At 36.8% G+C, this 20,638-nt stretch overlaps 1 protein-coding gene across 2 annotated transcripts in view; it reads right to left on the reverse strand.

The window, feature by feature from the left end:
* The window catches only part of LOC106918276 (transmembrane protein 132C-like), a 151,639-nt gene that overhangs the window by 31,038 nt on the left and 99,963 nt on the right, over positions 1–20,638 (reverse strand). For both annotated transcript variants that reach the window (XM_088008706.1, XM_088008707.1), the window contains 2 exons: positions 7,465–7,880; positions 5,987–6,543 (listed from right to left, as the gene is read on the reverse strand). In XM_088008706.1, coding sequence (XP_087864832.1) covers positions 5,987–6,543; positions 7,465–7,880 — 973 coding nt within the window. The remainder of the gene's footprint in view (positions 1–5,986; positions 6,544–7,464; positions 7,881–20,638) is intronic.

The raw sequence follows: 20,638 nt of genomic DNA on the forward strand, positions 1-20,638 counted from the left end.
TAGCTGCGATGTTAGGGATGAGATATTTGGTGCTCAACAGTTAAAGCTAAAAATCATGATCAGCATTCATTTTGCATCGAATCACTTTGACAGCATTAGCAGTTGCAAATGGGGGAATAAATTAACCACACTGGACCCAACATTCTGTTTTTCTTCACATTTCAGCTATTTTACTTACCATTTCTCATATTTGGACATTCAAATACATAATTAGGAGAATTAATGCTTAATATATTACACATTGCCTACTTGTTGATAGAGAGTGTAATTTAATTTAACAGGCAACATATTTAATCTCTTAATTTAATCTGCTACTTCTCAATATCATGCATGCCATGTTCAGCAATGTATAATGAAACAAATCCCAAGGCTACAACTGTACAGCTGAATACCAGATCAGCAAGTGCACATGCATTTCTTCTAGATATGCCTCAGCATCTATGGCTTTATGTCCACACTGTGATTCTTCTCAAAACTATAATTAGGCTAATGTCATTGTCCAATGTATTAGTACAGTTGCTTAAAAGACAATTGTCAAAAAAAGGCAAGAAAACAATGGTATGATCAAAGTGTACTTGTCATACTGATAAAATTTTAGAGTGATTTCAACAAATTTTAGACTGTGTGTAATGTAAAGCGATCACCATCCAGTCAAAAAACATGGATAAATAGAAAATATCCATATCTAAGTATTGTTTAACTTTGTAATGTTTGAAATGTGAAAGAGATCAAAAATGAAAAATATGTATAGCCCTATTTTGAAAAGTTCAAAACTTTTAAATGATGCTTTTCGTTTTGCAAGCGGAAATGGTAACAGACTGCAGGTCAAAGTGATTAATCTGCTTCATTACCGGGTTCTAACTGTGCTGTCATTTAGTCGGCTAATGATGAAGATTATGTGTGTCTAAATGTCGTGACAAGTTGAAAATGTATTTATTACATGGCAGGCTTGGCCTTATGCTTTTCTTATTTCATACACCACTTAATTTACTCAAATGGTGAAATGTTTTTGGTCCAAGTTAAATGAAATCCTTTTATATTTAGTGTAATAAACTACTTGAATACCAGTTTAAACCAACAAACCAGTAAATGTTACGAAATTGTGATTGACAGAGTTAATTTCAATTATTGCATGACAAAAAAGTAGCCTCAGAAAAGCATGTATATGCATAAACCCATTCCATAGCTCTGCTGGCAGTCTAATTTCAAATGCTCATTCAGATTAAGTTGCTTTAAGATTTCTTACATTTTGAAATGTTGGCTGTTGATGAACATATGACGACTGGATGAAATTAGATGGACTGCTTTCATAAACATTTTTTTTTTTTTGCATCTAACACTTTTTTGTACATAAAATGTTAAAGCATTTTACTCATTTTTGGATAAATATTTGTGCTTTTCTGTCATTTAAGGTTGAATCTGGCTGCTATAAGTCTTAATCTTTAAAAATCAATGTATCGATATGCAAATAAATTGGTCTTCACTGCAAAATGTGTCCACAAAACCAGCTGTACTTAAATAGAATACATTTATCACTACTATGTCTTTGACCCCTTCTTTTCTTCCACCTCTCACATTCCTGAAAGGTAATCTTTGATATCCATTGAAACAGGATTACTACTGTGTCCAGTCTCTGTTTCAGGCTCTTTAGAAGCAGCACTCTAAATAATCACCTTATCCATTAAATTGGTCTCATCACAGTATATCCTGGTGCCTATATTGGTCTTTGAATCCCTGTGTGTTCTTGCTACTCATATATTCTCATACCAGTAACACTTGTTGCTTTATCATTTGTCCAAGACGTAGGAAAAATTATGGCTGCCACATACAGTTCTAAAAATATTAAATTGGATGTCTTTTTAAACTCCTTTCTGTGATCAGGTTTGGTGAGACATTTGGTAATTTCTTTACTATTTTGCATCAGTTAAGTTTTTACTTTGTGTTTTCTTTGTCCCATTTTGTCTAACGAACAGAAGCTGCCTAATTATGCACATCTTGTTATAAGGTGTTGATTTCCTTGGGCCACGCTCTCCTTCATTCCACAGATACACATCACCTGCTATGCTTAAACCCATTAAGCGTTCAAGTTTATCCAGCTTGGGGTTAGAAAACGTGCTTATAATGAGATGGTCAAAATACCCAGTTGCCTTATAATTGTGCGCAATCGATTCGCATGCAACAAGCAGAGACTATCTAAAGAGATTATAAGAATAATAAAAATCGGGGTAATTGTCCATTGCATTATTAAAAACTGTACGGAAAGTGTGGAAATAGTTTTGAGGAAGAAATATGGTCATAATGATCCTGGATGATTGAGTCTTTTTTTTCTTCCTTGGTGAAGATGATAATACCAGGATTTATTGGACTGAAATTGGGTAAAAGTGGTTCAGAGAGCATTGGGTATCATCTCTGCACTTCAATTAGCGGCTATGGAGTCCAAACCTCAACCCCACAAAGAATCTTTGGGATGTGCTGGAGAAGGCTTTGGACAGTGGTTGGACTTGATCATCTTGGTGAAAAATGAATGGTACTCCTGATGGAATAAATCTCTCAACATTGCAGAAGCTTATCAAATGAATGCAAGAGTGAATGTGTACCATAAACAAAGTTACTGTGGTCCCACAAAAACCATACCAGAGTGAGTTTTTTGGGCAGGCAGTGTAAATGCCTCTCTTAAAAGTAGCACAGAACTGACAGCCTATGCAATAGATAAAATGTGAGCTACTCATCTGTCTGTTGCTTTAAGCAATAAGGGCAAAACAGTGTGACATGTTTTGTTCAGTTTCCCTTCCCTATCAATCTTTTCCATTCGTATATTGAGTTGTTAAAATATTATTCCTCATTCTTGCTTTTTCTACCTTTCTGTTCAACCTCTGTCTGTCTTCTTGGCTCAATCCTCTCTTCGTGTCCCTCCATCTCCTCAGCAGTTTATCATAATCACATCACCTCAGTGTAATGGAGCACACTTAAGGCTTATTATGTCTCACACACATAAATATACGCATGCACAAAACTATCGCACACAAATGAGATCCACTTAAGCCTTATTACATGTCTAACTGTGCTTCTGACACAGAAGATTATCCATCAGGTTGCATGCACAGGCAGGGGGCAAGAATTGCAGGTAAAAAATGCAAACATGTACAGACAAAGCTTACCTCACAATGAAAAATGATAAATATTTAGAACATGTGAAAATTAGCCTTTGAACTGTTATTTAAATGCACAAAAATGGAAACGGGTATAGAAGATAGTTTATCAGGTTAGAAATATATTTTCCACCAGAGATAAACATATTTTGGTGTGAAATGTACAGACTGACCCCAGAACAAAAGCCAGAGAACTTGTGAAGATGCTAGCTGAAGCTGGTAAGATGAAAAGTTGTTATTCACAGTGAGAAAATGTCCTGTATCTCCCTTCAGCACAGAAGAAACCTTTACTTCTAAAGAAATACAAAAAGCCAGATTGCAGTTTGAAAATGCACACAGGCACAAATATCTCCATTTCTGGGGTCATGTCATGGGGTCTGATGAAAGAAAAACTAAAGTAAAACAAAATTCTAGCTACATTTCTGGCATTTGGCAAATAGAAACTGGTAATTCAAATTGACCAAAAATAGAAGAGGAGATCTGATTTCTGGTTTCAGACATATAAATATAGAAATCATATGAAGTGAAGAATAAAGATGACACATTTGCAAGGCAATGAAAGAGGTGACCTTTTAATTTCTATATGCATGGGTCTATTTAAGTAAGTGCAAACTATATGTCCATGTGCAACTGTTTCATGCATACATGACTTTTATGTATAGCAAACATGCATGTGCAGTGTTGATGTGTGTGTGTGTGCATGGCAAGAACATGTGTACAAAGACAAAGTGGGCTGAATGCTAGAGAATTTATTTTCCCTCTCTTTGTCTGTGGGTGTATTTGTGTATGTCAGCAAGATGGTGGGGTCTTTGGTGCACATTGTGCACCAAAGTGTAGTCACACTCTCTTTTCTTTCACTATCCTCAAATGACCTGAAGAGTTGTTGAACAAAAAGAAATGCAGATTAATTCCCATTTCCAATGTACTTTTAAATGGCTTAATCACATTAATAAAGATGCTTCCTTTATCTTGGATAATGCCCCTAGTCAATTGAAACGTGTCATTGTTTTAATTGTTCTCAAATTTCCAATCAAAACAATAATAACAGACAACAAAGCATAACCAAATTCTTACTTAATTAGACAAATGTCACTGTCAGTCAGTGATTTTCATTATGGTAACCTGCTTTCTCTGCTCCCTTAATCACATTTCCACCGGGCAGAGATGATATGCTAGAACAACGGAGACAAAGCTGTTGAATGAAAGGTTGTTGGCTCCATATAGTCAGCCTTAGGTCACTAAGAAACATACCAAATATACCAAAGAGGTGCCATAAGAAGTCATGTCTGCAGATTGCCACAAGTCATGTAGGGGACACAGTAAACATGAAATAAATGAATCTGATAATTATTATAGCTGGAACAAATAGTTTAATTTGGTGCCAAAGCCAGCATAATCATCAATAAATGGCCCTAACTGACCATGGTAGTCTTTGTTTAAAGTGTATAACACAGTAACAATAGCCCACTCAACTCCAGTGAGTGGAGAGGACTATATATTCAGGTGCAACGACATGAAGAGGTGTAAAAAAAGTAAAACACTTGATCAATACTCTGATTCACAACTTTGTTTACTGCCAGTCTCAGGCCTCTTATCCATATTAGCACATTCAGTTAATGCTTAGTGAACACTTTACTGGGCCCAGCCTGTTTTTGATTTCTTTGAGTGTGTGTAATCAGTACCCTATTGATTCATGTTAGGTTTGTCACAGCTGTTGAGGTGTGACTTCACTTAAGTTAATGAAAATCCACTTTCAGGCTCCCACTTTCAAATGAAGTTCCTGCACTTCTGTGGTGTTTGGAATTGTTACATTATTTTAAAAAGTATGTTAAGAAAACAAGAAAACATGTGGTCATATGTCAGAATGTTTCTTAGCATTTCCCAAGTTTAAGTATGGCCAGAATGAGCAGGAAAACCTTTAGACAGAAGTAAAAAAATATGTGAAAATCCACCCAAGATTCCCTGAAATAACATCACATTCATATACATTATTAACACAAATGTACCTTCTCTTTCATAATGTAAGGCTCACAACATAAGGAAAATATACACTTATGGTTTTCTAAATGTAAAACCATCAACCAATGCAGCAGCATGTTTTTCAACTAGCAGTAAAAAACGCATGCTGTTTAAAATTTTGTTACTATAACTTACTGCATGAAAAGTATTGTTATCTCTACTGTACGATGGATCCAGGCACTCAGCTATTTGCTGGGTAGAATGATGCATTTGCAGATCTGTTACTTGACAGCCTAAAATCCCTGAAGTCATTGAAATGAGGCAGAATAGATAGAATAAGATAAGCATGCTTACTCTAGATCAGTGGTTGTGAACTTATTGTCTCAGAGAACAAAAGAGCTGTCTGAAGGGATAAGGCAAGCACAGATATTCGGCCTCCGTCAAAACCTCATGTACACTGGCTTTTTAAAGCACACCTGAGACCCATTAAGGGTACTGCCCCCTGGTTTCTGTAACCCAGATTCTCTCAGTTTATACTCATTCTTTTCTTTCTTCGTCTCTTCAGTTTTCATTCAGTCCCAGTTGCACTTTTCCTGTTCTGTTTTTGACTTCTGCGTCTCTGCTTCTGTTGGATCTGCCATAAATACTTGCAAAGTTACTATTTGCGTTGCTGACTTCTGGAAAAAGTCGAGCTAACAAAGGTGACAGGCATCAACTTTGGGAGGTGGCAGCATTGAGAAATTAAACATGGCACATATGCAGGAGACGAGTAGGTCGATATAGCGAAGCCACAAACAAACAGAAACAAATAGCCAAAAATAGACAAAAATTCTAACCAGTTTAAGCAAAAATGTTCTACAAAAGATTTATGGTCTTACCTCAACGTGAAGTGTTCCAGGTTTGAATCTGTCTTCATGTATATGCCAAATGCCACTGTTCTGCCAAGTCGAAGCGGACTTGGTGGTACAAGTACCTCCAGGTTCTCATCTAATTGCAGTCTTTCTCCCTTAGCAGAAACTGGGGCGATGCTCATCTCCACAGTACCAGCTTTCATCATGTCCTGAAGCCCTCCGTCGTCCAAAGTACCCCACTGTCCTCCAAGAGGTCCGACATTTGAACTCTGAGCTTTCCATGGCTCATTCACAATGGATGGACAGTCTTGACCAGCCCCTTCCACTGGTATGATTGAGTAGTACACATCCACTGATGGTAGAGACACTTCAGGAGGTCTTTTTCTCACTTGTGATGGTGTAAACCAAGCTGTTGGGATGTTCAGACGGACCACACAGATGCCAAATGGCCCCATGAGACGGCAGCCTGCTGAAGGCGCTGGTTCATTGGTGTCACGTACGGCCAAGGCGCGGACACATGGGAGAATGGATCTAGGAAGCGGGTCGGGCCCATCCCAGCGCCGTCCAATCAGATAAAATAGTACCTATAGAGAAAGTAAATGCACGTAACATTAAAGTAAGTAGATTAAGATAGCAAAGGTAAATACATCAACAACAGAATGGATATATGCTTTTACGAAATCAAGTATGTTTACATCGCTAGAATCAGAACTGAAGGGGCAATTTCTTTGATAAGTGTTCAGTTTCTATGGGAACAATTTTAAAATCAGTGAACTGCTGAATTAATTATCAAGGTAACACCTTAAGATACCCAGGAATGAAGTAGTGTGGTAAAAACAAACCACTGGTTCTACGCTTTTGTTTTGCACAAAGGGTCTGGACCCCCAGCTCTTGAGAAACAATTGTTTGCTGAAATTTAAGTTTTAAATTTCACCCAATCACTAATTGATTGGGTGAATCAATTACCCAATCAGCTATATAACTGATTGGGTAATAGGATAAACAGCTATGACGTATGCAATGAGCCAGTTCGACGTTGAGCCGAATAAGATGGCAGTGTTGATTCAATATTTGGAAGCGTGGCCAACACAGACCGAACGCCTGCATTCACTTCCTCTACTGCCATTGCCGACCTACAATCGTAGGCAGACTAAAATTGTAAAACGGCGCAGATAGGTGATGCCATTGTTCACGTTTCTTCTGTTTACTGATTGACCAATTTGAGATTCACGGGAGGCAAGGGATTTAGTAAAAATCCTTTTCTCATTCTTATCACAAAAGTAAATTTTTTTTAAGCAAAGAAATCCTGGATAGTACATGCAATACCTAAAATTTGCAAATATTACTTGTAGAGAGAACTCAGAAAATTATGTTCTCTATTAATGTACAACTTGTTCTGAATTTTTTAAGAAAAAAACATTTTTAAAACAAAACTTTTGTCTTCATAAATACGAGCTGTGACAAATGCAAAAACCAAAGAAGTGATAAAACCAATTGGGATGTACCTGTATCCATGGTCTTGTTGACCCCACTTTAGGGACCACCACTTGACCTTTGATCCTCCAGTTTGTCGTCACCTGACTGACTGAGGTCAGCAAATGTGGCTGAGGACCTTGAAGGAGCTCCGTTGGGATCATTTGCTCAATGCTCAGATTTCCATAGCTGCAATTGACACTTGGCTGGGACTGTGGAGCAACGCCTGGCTCCAGCTGGTGAAGAAAGAACGGCTCAGTCCGCGATGACAGGCTGCCATTTCGCATGACCTCCTGATTAGCTTCCCGCAGAAAGAAGGCAGAGTCAGTGCCGCTTAGCTGACATTGGACTGGGAGATAGGTCGGGAGGGAAGAGGAGAAACGAGGCTGGGAAAAGTCCGGCCCTGCGCCCGGTCCACCCCCTGCTGCTCCTAACGAGCTGTCAGACACTGAAGAGAAAAATTGACAGAGGACGAAAGTTAAAAAAACAGAAGAGAGGAACAGCATCAAAAGGTCAAATAATAATTTGACCATTATTGTACTTAAAGGTGTTGGTAGAACCTGGCTTTGTGTGTTCTTTGTTCAGCAGAGCAGAAAATAATTTATTCACATTAAATTGACATTGCATAAATCCATCCTTAATGACCATTGCAATGAATTTTTAGTTTATTCACACTCTGACATAAACACATGCACACATGTATCAGCTTCTTTCACACAAGCATCTCCACTCACTGACACACACAAAGGCCATAATGTATGGAGCGTCTTTAACACTTTTTCCATCACAGAGACATTTTGATACAAACACAAGCTCACAGTTGTGTCCATGAGGTATCGACTAAACATCACAGCTTGCATCAAAGCATGACTAGTTTTAACACCAATTCTATGAGCAATGGCCCCTCATATATAAAAATGACATATTGCCTGTTTGTTTTTTTCATTTTACTGAAATCTGATTTTTGTACATTTCAGTGTGTATTCTTTGTCTTTTTTCCATTTTAATCATGTTGAAAAAAGGAATTAAATGCAATTTTTAGGACATGTTTCCATCAAAGTACATTCACTAGTACTGCAAAACTAATCACTAATAGAAAAGCGACTGTTTTGATTTGAGTGTAAAAAAGAATTGTAGGTTTGTCTGTTATTCTTTGCTAAACAGACTGAGTGTCTGTTTAGCAAAGCCATGGCAGCTTTACTCCACAAAAGGGGGATTCTTCTCCTGTAGTATAAAATTGAGGTGCCTTCAAGCTAGTTCTGGCTCCAACTATAGCTGTGCCGCAGTTTCACATGTGATCCTCACAGATGTGCTGTATCAATTTTTGTTGCATATTTAATCCGTATGTTCCCGTTGTCATTTAGTCCCGCTGCTACTTCTCTCCGTCTGCTGTCTGCTACTTTTCAACCCCTTCACCACTCCGGATTCGTCTATTTCAATGGCAATGCTAGAACACAAATTGTCAGATTTGCGTCAGACCCTCACACGTTGAGCAGCATAAACATGCCGTTGTGAGGCTGGCGCCTAATTGCCAAACCCAAACGTATAGAATGATCTTCATATTATTAAGGTGATGCATTTTAAAACCTGGCAGTAAGGCCTGGAAGTGTCTGGGTAAAACAGACACTTCCAGGCCTGTTTCTCTCTTGTAATGTTAGAAATGTCGACTGCTCTGCATATTTATAGATAAAAAAAAAAAGACAAAACAAGTAAATCCTTTAGCTCTACAGAGTTACTCAATGCTACAAAATAGAAAATGTAGGTGTGAAAAACTGAACAGGTGCAATGAGCTTTATTACTCTTCTCTAAAATGCTAAAAGCAAACTATTTTATAAATGGTTTATGGGCAACTACTATAATAATACGAAGCCGATGACAAAGAATAGGTTACGTGATTGTGCTGCAGTACTGTGATTTATCTACACCTGTGTCTGTCAGCTGACACAGCTCCAAACCACTTCATACAGCTACATCAAACACTGGTGATTAAACACAGAAGAAAACAACTTAGGTTAAGTGTAAATGTAGGAATTTGTATTAAAATGAATGGCTGCACGCCTGGAATTTATAATAATTCCAGTATCTTCTTACAATATACTGTAAGAAGAGATTTAAATGTTTTCAACACTTATTTGACATTGTAAATCTATTATCTTCTTAGATAATGAACAGAAATGAAGTTTCTACTCCAACTGTAGTGAAACAAAGAAAATGCACATGCAGAATGAAAAGTTTGTGATGGAAATTGCATGTGTCCTTGGGAAGCAGAGTGTGAAAATATAATGAGGGTGGGACAGAGTAGCGCTGTCTGGGGCAATTCATACTGAGGCGACTTCACAAAAACAAGAGCAGCGGAATAAACCGCTACCTCTGTGTAAAAATGAGTAAGCAGGTTTTTTGGTTATGGTGCCTGGGCACGGAGGGATAAGTTTAAAGTTGAGGAGACAAGCAGAAGGAACGTCAGACTGCAAGCATGTAACAGAATAGGGGAAAGACGACAGACCCACAGGAAGTAGGAAACAAGTACAGGGTGAGAGAGAGAAAAAGATGGTAAAATGTCTGTGAAAATTTGCTCAAAGATGTCAATTTGGATAACTGGTGGTGGTTTTGGCATTTCTATGTAACACGAGGTGGCTACACATGACTCACCAAAAATTACACTCCAGTCCACAGTCTTAGTAAATGGATTTGAAGCAGTGCATAAATAAAAGTGTTGACTGAACATTAAGATGACTGTCTATTAAAGATGCCAACTTTGCATTAAATTGTCATTATTTACAAAATCATGCAAAGTTGGCACTTTTAATTGACTTTTAGTGCAACTTTTAGAGCAACTTTGCATTAAAAGTGTCATTATTTACCGAACAACACTTCATGACAACTGTCATCAACATTCATAAAGGCTTCTTTATATTCATGACAGGTGTCATGTCATGTTTATGACAGTGTCATATCAGTCTTATGCACACTCCTTCAAATAAAGTGTTACCAAAAATCTTAAGTCATCCCATTCATTCCTTAAATCTTAACTGTACAGATGTTTTTCTTATGCTGTAAATTTAGTCTTACTGTATAGTCTACTGTTTTTGTTTTTATATTTTCACTATTGTGTGAATCTGCATGCTTCCACTTGCCTGTCACTTTGCTGCTGGTACTCCTCAAATCCCCACCGAGTGACAAAGGATATTTCTAATTTTTTTTTATATTCTATTCTATTCTATTCTATATATGAAAGATTTCCATAAAATATACTTTTCATGTTATGGGATCTGACTTCATTTTATTCTTTGGAAACATAGCAGCTCAGTGCTTCCAAAACTTTGGAGACTAGTTTTGCAAATCTTTTTGAAGTCATTGTTATACAGACACATACCTGCTGCTACTTTTGGTTGAAGAGAACATTATCCCCAGAGGCTGAAAAATTTTCATGTGAGGCTTAAAATAATCACAGGCCATAGATCATGTGGTCACAACCCATCAGCACATTAGGTTTCGCAAGCTCTGTGTTTTCTTCCCTCATTCATTTTCCATCATTATGGGTGTCCTTGAGGTGTCTGCATGGATGTTTCTGTATCCACAGGAATCCTCTGAAGCATATGTCAGAGTCCTGTGCAGAGACCTTGAGCACCTGACACACACATGCAGAGCTTTTCCATGCAGGCACAACTTGACCCTTGGATAGAGTCTAAAACACGATAAAATACTACATCGTTTTCATTTATTAACGTTTTATTAATGTTTATTCATTTTCAGCTATTTTTGTCTGAAAAAAAAATTTGAGGAATTTTTACTATGATTATTGATTGCATTTCACAAATGTAAGAGAAAGCGTTAATTCATAAAAACAAGTGCTTCTTTTTTAACTCTGTATTTATTAATAATCTACATTGAAGGAAACTGAAATATTCACAGTCACTACAGCCACTGGCTCAATAGGGGGCGCTGTGTTACAATTCAGAGTTGGCACTCTATCATCCTTACAATGGTATGTCTTTGGCTACAATTAAAACTGGCAAAGTCCAGTTTCTCTGGCATCATTACTTTGGCAACCACAAAACACAACAGGAGTCCATACCCGCTGTGCCCTGCTGCACACACAGACTCACTGACTGTGTGTGTCCAAGTGGATTTCTGAGCACTCCAGTCCTCCTGAACATGCATGCATAAAAATGCGTCTGCTAGACATTTAAAAGTCTGAAAGCGCGCATATGTGTTCTTTTGGAAGGTTGCTCACAATCAAGAAAGTTTACTGAACATAAACCTGAAAGTGTGTGAGAGAGAGTGACTGTGTGTGTGTGTGTGTGTGCGTGTGTGTGTGAGGGCGAAATTGGACAGGAATAAAGCCAGATGTACAGAGATTTGACAAGGCCCATCTGTGATCCTTCTTTCCCCCCCAAAAAATGCCCATCCTGCTCTATTTCCAAGTGCAGACACGCTCACACCCGGCCAGTAATCAAAACACACTGAAGCGTGCAGGACAGGAAGAGAAAGAAAGAAAGACAGCAAGAGCAAAGCCAGATGGGTCTTAGTCGGGAGGAAAGATACCAAGATGTGATAATAGCATCAGAGTTGCTTGATATTGTGTTGGTAAGATATTAGATCATATTAAAGTAATTAATATGACATTTTATTAAAGTGATACACACATTTGCACACATTCAGGATTGTTCTCGATGCGTCTGATTCAAGGGTGTAAAATCAGCATTCTGTAAAGAGGAACGTAACGAAATATCTCTGGAACAATACATTACAAGCTCACAAACAAATTCTTTATGGTAGAAAAGTCTCAGGTTACAGATATATTCAAATCAGTGAGTTAGGATTCAGACAGAGTAATATATTCATATCACCTCTAAAATGCCAAACTTGAACAAAGATGTAAATGACATTAACTTGTTTGCTGATTTTGTGCTCATGAATTATGAATGTTTTGAAATTTGAGTTTTTCTAATCCTAAATGTGCTATGTAAAATGATGTTCAGTTATATAGTCCAATTTGTCTACGTAAAAATGCATTGTTTATATAGATTTTCTTTCCAGTAATTGGTTTTTCCTTTATTTAATAGATTATGTAAAAATAGGTGTAAAAAAAACATATCTTCATCAGTTATTTTCAAGCCACTTTGTAAAATCTCTTTTTACAGTTTAGTATGCCAACTCTAAAATTGTTTTTTCTTTTTTTGTTCCATTCCCTGCAAATTCTCCTTATCGAGCAAAGGTAGTCTAAGCATGAGAAAGAGGACAACAAACAACCAAAAAATAAACAAACAAACAAAAAACAGAGCGTTGATCTACACTTAAAATGTTCAGATTTGAAAAGTGTTTGACAGGGAAAGTTCAAAGCAGCAGTTTGGTTTTGCGTGCTGTGACAGTCTAGAAAGTAAATCCATCACAGATGATGTTTTGGTGAAGTATGAACACTATTAGTTTCAAAGATGGCAGTCTATCCGAGATGGGGTTTTTTTTTTTGAATCACGGAACAAAGAAAGAGAAAGAAAGACAGAAGGAAAGAAAGGAAAAACTAGTGAGAAGAGATAAGATGAAAGACGGATGAGGTTTCTATTTCTGAGCAGTGCATTCATCATGAGAGTTTATTTTGGTGGGCTCTCATTCTTCCATTGTCTGGCTTGCTATAATTCTGCCCAGGCTTTTCTTTCAGGTGCTAATTGTATTTTTTTCTGCATTAAAAGGGGAAACCTAATATTTCAAATGAGCACCGCCTTTATTTCACACCCACTGAGTTGGGCTTTAGTTCATCCAGAGTAACATCAAAAACGCATGTAATGAAAAAGGTGACTCTGATGTTGTCAAAATGTGCTCCCAGACTGAGCAGCAGGAGCCACAAATGAATCTAATATACGTGCATGTTTGAAATTTAATAAAAAGATATATCAGAATTTAAAAGATTTCAGATTTGGTGGACATAACATTACAGATAAACTATTGGAGGTGCAAAATAAAATGAACAAGGGACTGCACTCTCCTCCCCTTAAAGTGAAAGAAAGTTTAAGAGTTTGAAATCTGTATGAGTAAACCAGCACTTGTTGATTTTGTGATGAAAACATAATTTAAATTTTAAAAAAATGAACAGTGAATTAAAATCTAAAGTCTTAACATATTGTTTTTAAATTCCACACATTTTATCTCTTGTTGCAGAAAATTAAAGTTATGTCTTTTTTTTTAATCTTCCACTTATGATTTTTAAGCAAACTCTTAATAAAGATAAGCACAGCTGTTGTGGAAGAGTTGTGCAAATAAAGGTACGAAACAGGAGTATTATCAGACTTATGGTTACCATTCTTTAATCCATATGACAAAGCTGTGTGTCTTCTGCCAGATATTATGATTAATGTGTTTAATGTCTACTTCAGCACCCAATGCAGTAATGGAAAGATAAAAAAATAAACTGGTGGAGACTACCATCAGCTCTTGAGCAATTCAACAGCTGGTTAATGTGGAGATGCTGACTAAGGAGTTTCAATGAGTTCTTGAGATAATCCGTCCAATGCTTCCCTTCCAAGTGCTGTTCGATTTTCTACATCTGAAAGAAAACACTGTTTCATCTGTATCCTCCAGAGAGGAGAAACGGGACTAATTGATTATTTTGAGCATCACATGAAATATTTTGCATATTTGTCAGACAGAGTGCACAGAACTATGTGTGCAAAAAGGTAACTAATCTCTCGGTACACGGAGAACTTAAACATCTTTGTATTTATTTACATGTTAGCTGGTTTAAAATTCAACCACCATTGGAAATCATAGGAATGATCTTTTTTTTTGCATCACTGTTTGAGTAAATCAGAGATTAGCGGTTTGAGGCTTCCAAACTTAAATTTAATTTCTGGATAATGGTCTTCTGAAAAAAAGGTTTTCTTACAGTGATTGATTTTGTTTTCTTTTTTTTTTGTCTAAGAGTTACCTATTGGATTTTGCCTACCCTATGTTTCAAAATTCCCAATACTGCCACATGCATTTTCACCGGGTTTTGATTTATGTCCTTGTCACTGGGTCAAAGAATTCACATCTCCCAAGCTATGCTCTGACCAACACTTTGCTCCTCTGTTCCTAACCCCCATCACAGCTTTTCCAACATGCTGGGTTGGATCCAGTTTCTCCCTTTTCGTATTATATCAAAACGAGTTTTTTCTTATATTTTTCTTTACATCTTTATATATGGCTTCACAGTCCTCAGCTTGTCTTTAAGCCCTCCCAGCTATTTCCCTTTGGTCTGTAGAATGATATTTTTTTTCAAAAGGAGTGCCTAACGAACAGAAAAGATGCCATGCCACTGCTACAGATATTTCCTTGATACAAAACAAATCATTGGCCTACGTCAGCAGACTCTGTTTGCGAGTCTCTTTCTAAGTGTATGGAGGAAAGAGACAGGATGTAAAAGAAGACAGGCATCTGGAAAATGTCATATTTATTTAAAAGTTTCCTTGTCATTTCCTGAATGGTTGAAACAGATTTACAGAAGTTCAAAAATAAAACTTCTTGTTGAAGTGAAGAAAATGAATTTTATGTTTTTCTTTTCTTTCCACGGATAACATATTTTTTTTATTTTATCAGTTGAGGATGTTATGTTCCAAGTAATTTCATAGAACAATTGATTTTCAGTGCTGTGACTTCTTTTAAATCCACTACCTGTCTTCATTTTTGTATATTAATAGTGATGCATAAGCAAAAGTTTTGTGTCATGCACATATATTCAAATCTCTGTATGCAAGAAATCACCCTCACAGATCCCTTGTGACAAGAACAAAGTCAATGTTGGAAAATAATAATAATAATAATAATAATAATAATAATAATAATAGGAACCCATTTACAGTTTGCAGCAAGTGATGTAGGGGACACAGAAAACATGTAGAACAAAGGTCAGACAACACCAAACCAAAACCTTTTGGCTCAGTTTAGTCTTGTTTCAGCAACAGCAATATCTATAAAATAATTAACACAGCAAGATTAAACATTATGTAAATAATCAATGTACAATTGGATATAAATTCGGGGATCTAAGGGGTTAACATGACAAAATCAGTGAGTATTTAAACCTCTGAAAGGTTCTGTGACATTTCTGTTGAGTAAAATTTATATGAAACTTCCAGTAGGGAGATAATATGACGTTGGAATGAAAACTTTGAAAACAGTTTGAATTCTGTCGCTGGAACTCCAGACATAAGGTCTTTTTGTGTGGAACTGGTACAATCTGTACCAGCAGAGAAGTGTGAAGAGCAATTTTAAATGGTCATCCTACAACTGAGGGAGAAACTGGAACAAATAAAGGAAAGGGCTCTCAGAGAGGAAGTCGAGCAGCACATGCAGAAACAGAGGAGCACGGTGCAGGATGTGCAGAACTATTGGTGGCTTACAGACATCCTCTGACTCCAGTGAGCCGGATGCTGGACGCTTTGAATCATTTTGGGCAGTTTCCAAATAAAAAAATGTTTTCCAGACTTACAAATTTTTGGGTCTAAAAAAAACACAATCCTTTGACCAACATTTCTTCTAAAGCAGTGGTTCTTAACCTGGGTTCGATCGAACCCCAGGGGTTCGATGAGTCGGTCTCAGGGGTTCGGCGGAGCCTCTGCCACGGAGGTAAAGACACACTTGTGTAAAGTCGTGATGACGCCCTGCTTTACCATCACTTGCTGCAGAGGATCATGTTACATTGCTTAGCCAATCAGTGCTGCGGAGGAGCACTGATTGAAGGAGCTCCACTCTCAGCATGGATTTGAACTTGTGTCTTTAATTACTTCAACAAAGTTCACCATTTTTACCAAATTCTGTAGCTTTCGGTGTACTTCTAAATCTGCTCCTTAGTCGCATCTTTTTGGGGTTGTTACTGCCTCTAGTGGTGTGGGGGTGGTAACACAACTAATATAATTACATTACTAAATCAGAATACCGCAAAGTCTTTATTATTTATTATTAATTTTTCATTCTCAAGGATTTAGAGCTAATTAAATGATCTAAACAAGACCTTAAAGTGGTTTCAGTTTCTCTCGATGGCCAACCTATTGAAACTTTGGCAAATTTTAAATACCTTGGGTCGTTCCTGGACAGTCAGCTCAACTTTGCTGAAAACAGTGACTATATTTTGAAGAACTGTTCTCAGAGACTCTACCTTTTAAGAAGACTTGGTGATCGGGTGACCCAACTAGACTCTAGTTGGGGCATCCCTATGTCTTGAATTTGGGGCGGGGTTCATATTTTATTTATCACTACAGAAGGGTTCAGTGAATGCGGATATGAAACTGGTGGGTTCGGTACCTCAAAAAAGGTTAAGAACCACTGTTCCAAATGCTAGGACTAATTGTAAACCTGATATGAAAATAAAAAGGTTATTCTCAAAGCATGAAGAACGTTATCTTGATGACGTGATCGGCACTACTTTGAAAGGATTTAGCGCATCAAACTCTATAGATTGTCACCAATCATAGTTGTTAATGATAATAGAGATCTGAAGAAACATCTTTCAACCAGCACTTTGGTAAGGGTGAATTTGGTCCAGTGATAAATCCACTGGTCCTTGTTATCGTTCACTTCCATCCTCCAGTGATCCACAGCTAGTCGACCAACTTATAAAAGCTGCTTATAGAGCTGAAAGACTTCCTGCTTCAACCGACTTAGAGGAGGAGAAACAAAGCAGTACGCTTTGTAGCATACAGGACAAAAGATTATTTGCAAAGGAAGAAATTATCCTGCAATATTGATGATCTCCAGAAGTTAGGTTTAAATGGGAGGAAGAGTAAAAATAGAGGCAGACCTTGAAAAGTAAAGGGGAGAGAAAGGGCAGGAAAATAAAAGATGGAAAAAGTGAGACTGAACATGACAGGGACAGACAAGGAGTGAGGAAGGGCTTAAGGACAAAGAACTAGAAGAGTGGGTAGGAAAGGGAATATGAGTACTGAGAGCAAGTAAGGCAGAAGGACAAGACAAGACTTAATGGAGATAAATGTTGAGAGGGGCTGTGCAAAAAGAAATGGATAAAGGTGGATAGGACAGTGAAGGAGTGGAAGAAAAAGAGGACAAAATCCGAACCAAAACGTGAAGGAGCGCACAGAAGAGAACATCCGCTGAAGGTATTGTTTTATTAGCTCAAATTGAAAGTGATAAAAAGATAATTGTGTCGTCAACCTAGCATGCCTGACCAAAAAGGTTAACACCGGGTTTTAAATCACTCATTAGACATCTGCTCTTCAAAGAAAAAAAGAAAAGAAAAAAAAAACATCCACACAAGCAATCTGCAGTAAGGACATAGAGCATTTGAGGTGCTGAAAAGGAATGGTTTGGTGGCACGAGCGAGAACAATTCTAGCTCCAACACAACTGACTAAAAGTACCAATGAATGAGTCACTTTTAGATTTTTATTTGTAGAATTGTTCATCTTACACAATTTTCAAACTAATGATCTTGTGTCATTTATTTGTCCATTTTACAATTATACTGCTTTACTTTGTTCATTACATGCACAATGTAAAATGAAGTTCAATCTCATTAAAACGACAAATTTCCAGATAATTGAGAGAACCTGAATACAAGATGACATTGCAAAATATCATTACATCTTTGGTCACATTTGTCAAGACCCAGGTGTCCATGTTGTTCATACCTTGAATTTATTACATTATTATTACATTTTATTATAATTATTTATCTTTTTTCCCTTAACGAAATTGTAGAATTATTTTAAAATAAACTTTTTAGTTTAGCCAACAAGCTAAATGCAACTCTACATGTGAATAACTACAAACGAGTAAGCAGATTTTTAAACAGCTAAGTCTTGTCAAGACTTTTATCAAAAAGAGCAGAAATGAAGCAAATGTCAGTTCACTTCTTCCTGAGGATGTTAAGCCCATAGGTAAATTCCTACTTGATGTGATGCAAATGGAGTGAGATGTGCTCAGAAATTTCATTTGCACCAACACTCTCACAGGTTACTTTTAAAATAAATATCTCTGTAATGCTACATTGTGTTGTAGTCTGGCACATTCTCCATTGACAGCATCTAATTGCAGACTATTGATTTCCACTTGAACAAAATGCCACCACTGCTTCGTGCTGCTGTGATAGGACTTTATTTAAAAGGTTAAGGATCACTTAAATGTTACGTTAACATGGCTACCGGCTTGCAAGAACAAAAACAATTTTCTTCCGTCTCCACAGGGGAGACACATATTTTCTTTTCCTGTTGTCAAACATGGAGAAATTGTGAGCTAGGTTTAAGACTGGATGGAGATGGAATTCAATATTTCTTATTTCCTTTGTAAGATACAGGATTTCAATTCATCTGTGCTTGTGTTAAAGAAAAATATGGGTTATAAATCTTTGATTACATCGAAAGAATATGATAAGAAAATTATTTCTTTTTATTTTAATCACAATTTTATTTTATTACTAATTTGTCAATAGGAATTTTTAAGACTGGTTTACAAAAACACAACTTATCGACTAAACACAGACAAACATTGCCCTTTATGTCCTCTTGTTCCTTCCTTTTTAAAAGGTAAGATAGCTTGATGGAAGCTTGACAGACATTTTACCTCATCATATGAAAAAAAATGACTTCTTAGCACAGCATGCCCTTGTAATCCTTCATTAATCTGTTTACAGCTCTAATCTGATTAGTCCAACCTGATTAATGTTCAACAGTTAATTACAGGAATCTAGTGCAAGTAATCTGATTCTCCGATCAGAGAAGGATTATTACACTTTTGACAGTCTCCTCCCTCCTTGCCTTCCCCCCGTTTCCTGAGTCTTTATCAGTATCAGGCTTTTTCACATTTCTCCTCAGTTTAGCTTGCATCTTTTAGCTCTGTTGCCCTGGGACTCTTTATCTGGCTTTCTTTTCCTTGTCAACATGCCTCTCTCTCATCCCTTTCCATCAATTGGCTTTCATTCCTGTTTATCCTTCATTTCATGTCTTTTATCCATTGATTTCTACAGCAGAAATACAAATTAAACTTAAGGCCTGACGAGAGAAGATATCTTTTATCACTCCTTCCATAACGCATCAGCCACTTTAATCTAAAGAATGACTTTTAAACATTTTTGGGAAAACATGAGGAATGGTAATTATCACTTTGCTTAACTTTGCAAAGTTAAGCAAAGTGATAATGGTCGTAAAGTTAATCTAATTTCTTTATTTACCTTCTATTATGGTGAAAACTATAATAGTCAAACTTATAGTAGATATCATTGATGCTTGACTGTCCAATAATTAGGGACTAAAATACCCCAAAATGTTTTCACTATGAGCTTTTATACTTATTTAATCCAATATCTGTACCATATAATGAACAGTGTGTGTTCATTATTCATGGAGGTTAACAAACATTTCTCCACCTGATGCATTTCAAAATTAAACTTGTGTATTCAAATTTAAAAGTAGGGTTAATATGATTTTATTTTTCTTTTTATATCTTTTACCCTGGAACAGTTATTAGCAAATTTCTTAGTCAGGGTTTAAAATAATGTCTGGATAATTCAACACTAATGGTAACATAATGGGAATTTCTACCTACAGTCCATATACACTTTCCCAGGTATTTTATACACACAGAGACAACTAAATTTTGATTTATTTTCCTTTTTTAACTTTCATTTGACAGAGACAAATGACATTAATTAAAAAGTTATTGTCCCAGAATTAGCTAAAGACTATTTTTCATCATTTCTTTTGACATGCAGTGAGAAACTACAATTCTTCCAACAGGAGAGATTACCAAGTTTTGGGTTTTGACTCAAGTTGGACTTAAATCCTAGGTTGTGACTTAGAATCGTATTCTAGGATTCGAGGCTCATTAACAATAATCACCTGATAATCAGGAGTGAAAGCAGGTCGGTGTATTAGCTACAGACTGCAGCTCTTACAGATGATGCACTGCTGCACGTATTTTACTGTGACAAGATGTCCTTGATTTATTAGCCAAGGATGTTCACAGACCTCGGGCCATTAAACCTTCATAACAATCTGTTTATCTTTGCTGTAGCTTTATAATTATGGCCACATGTTTCTCCAACTAAACACGTCATATAAGTGTTCTCCTGATCAGATTGATTTGAAAGTGGACGTGTGTTAAGCTCCATTACTTTTCATTGAGCACAACTGTGCATTTACATAATTAGCAATTCACAATTTTCAGAATAATTCAAAGCTGCTCAAAACTGCTCTTTGCAAGTTGAATTAAATGTCGAGAT

The sequence above is a fragment of the Poecilia mexicana genome, unplaced genomic scaffold, assembly GCF_051168715.1.
Source record: "Poecilia mexicana isolate PSO_F unplaced genomic scaffold, ASM5116871v1 scaffold_9, whole genome shotgun sequence".
Lineage (NCBI taxonomy): Eukaryota > Metazoa > Chordata > Actinopteri > Cyprinodontiformes > Poeciliidae > Poecilia > Poecilia mexicana.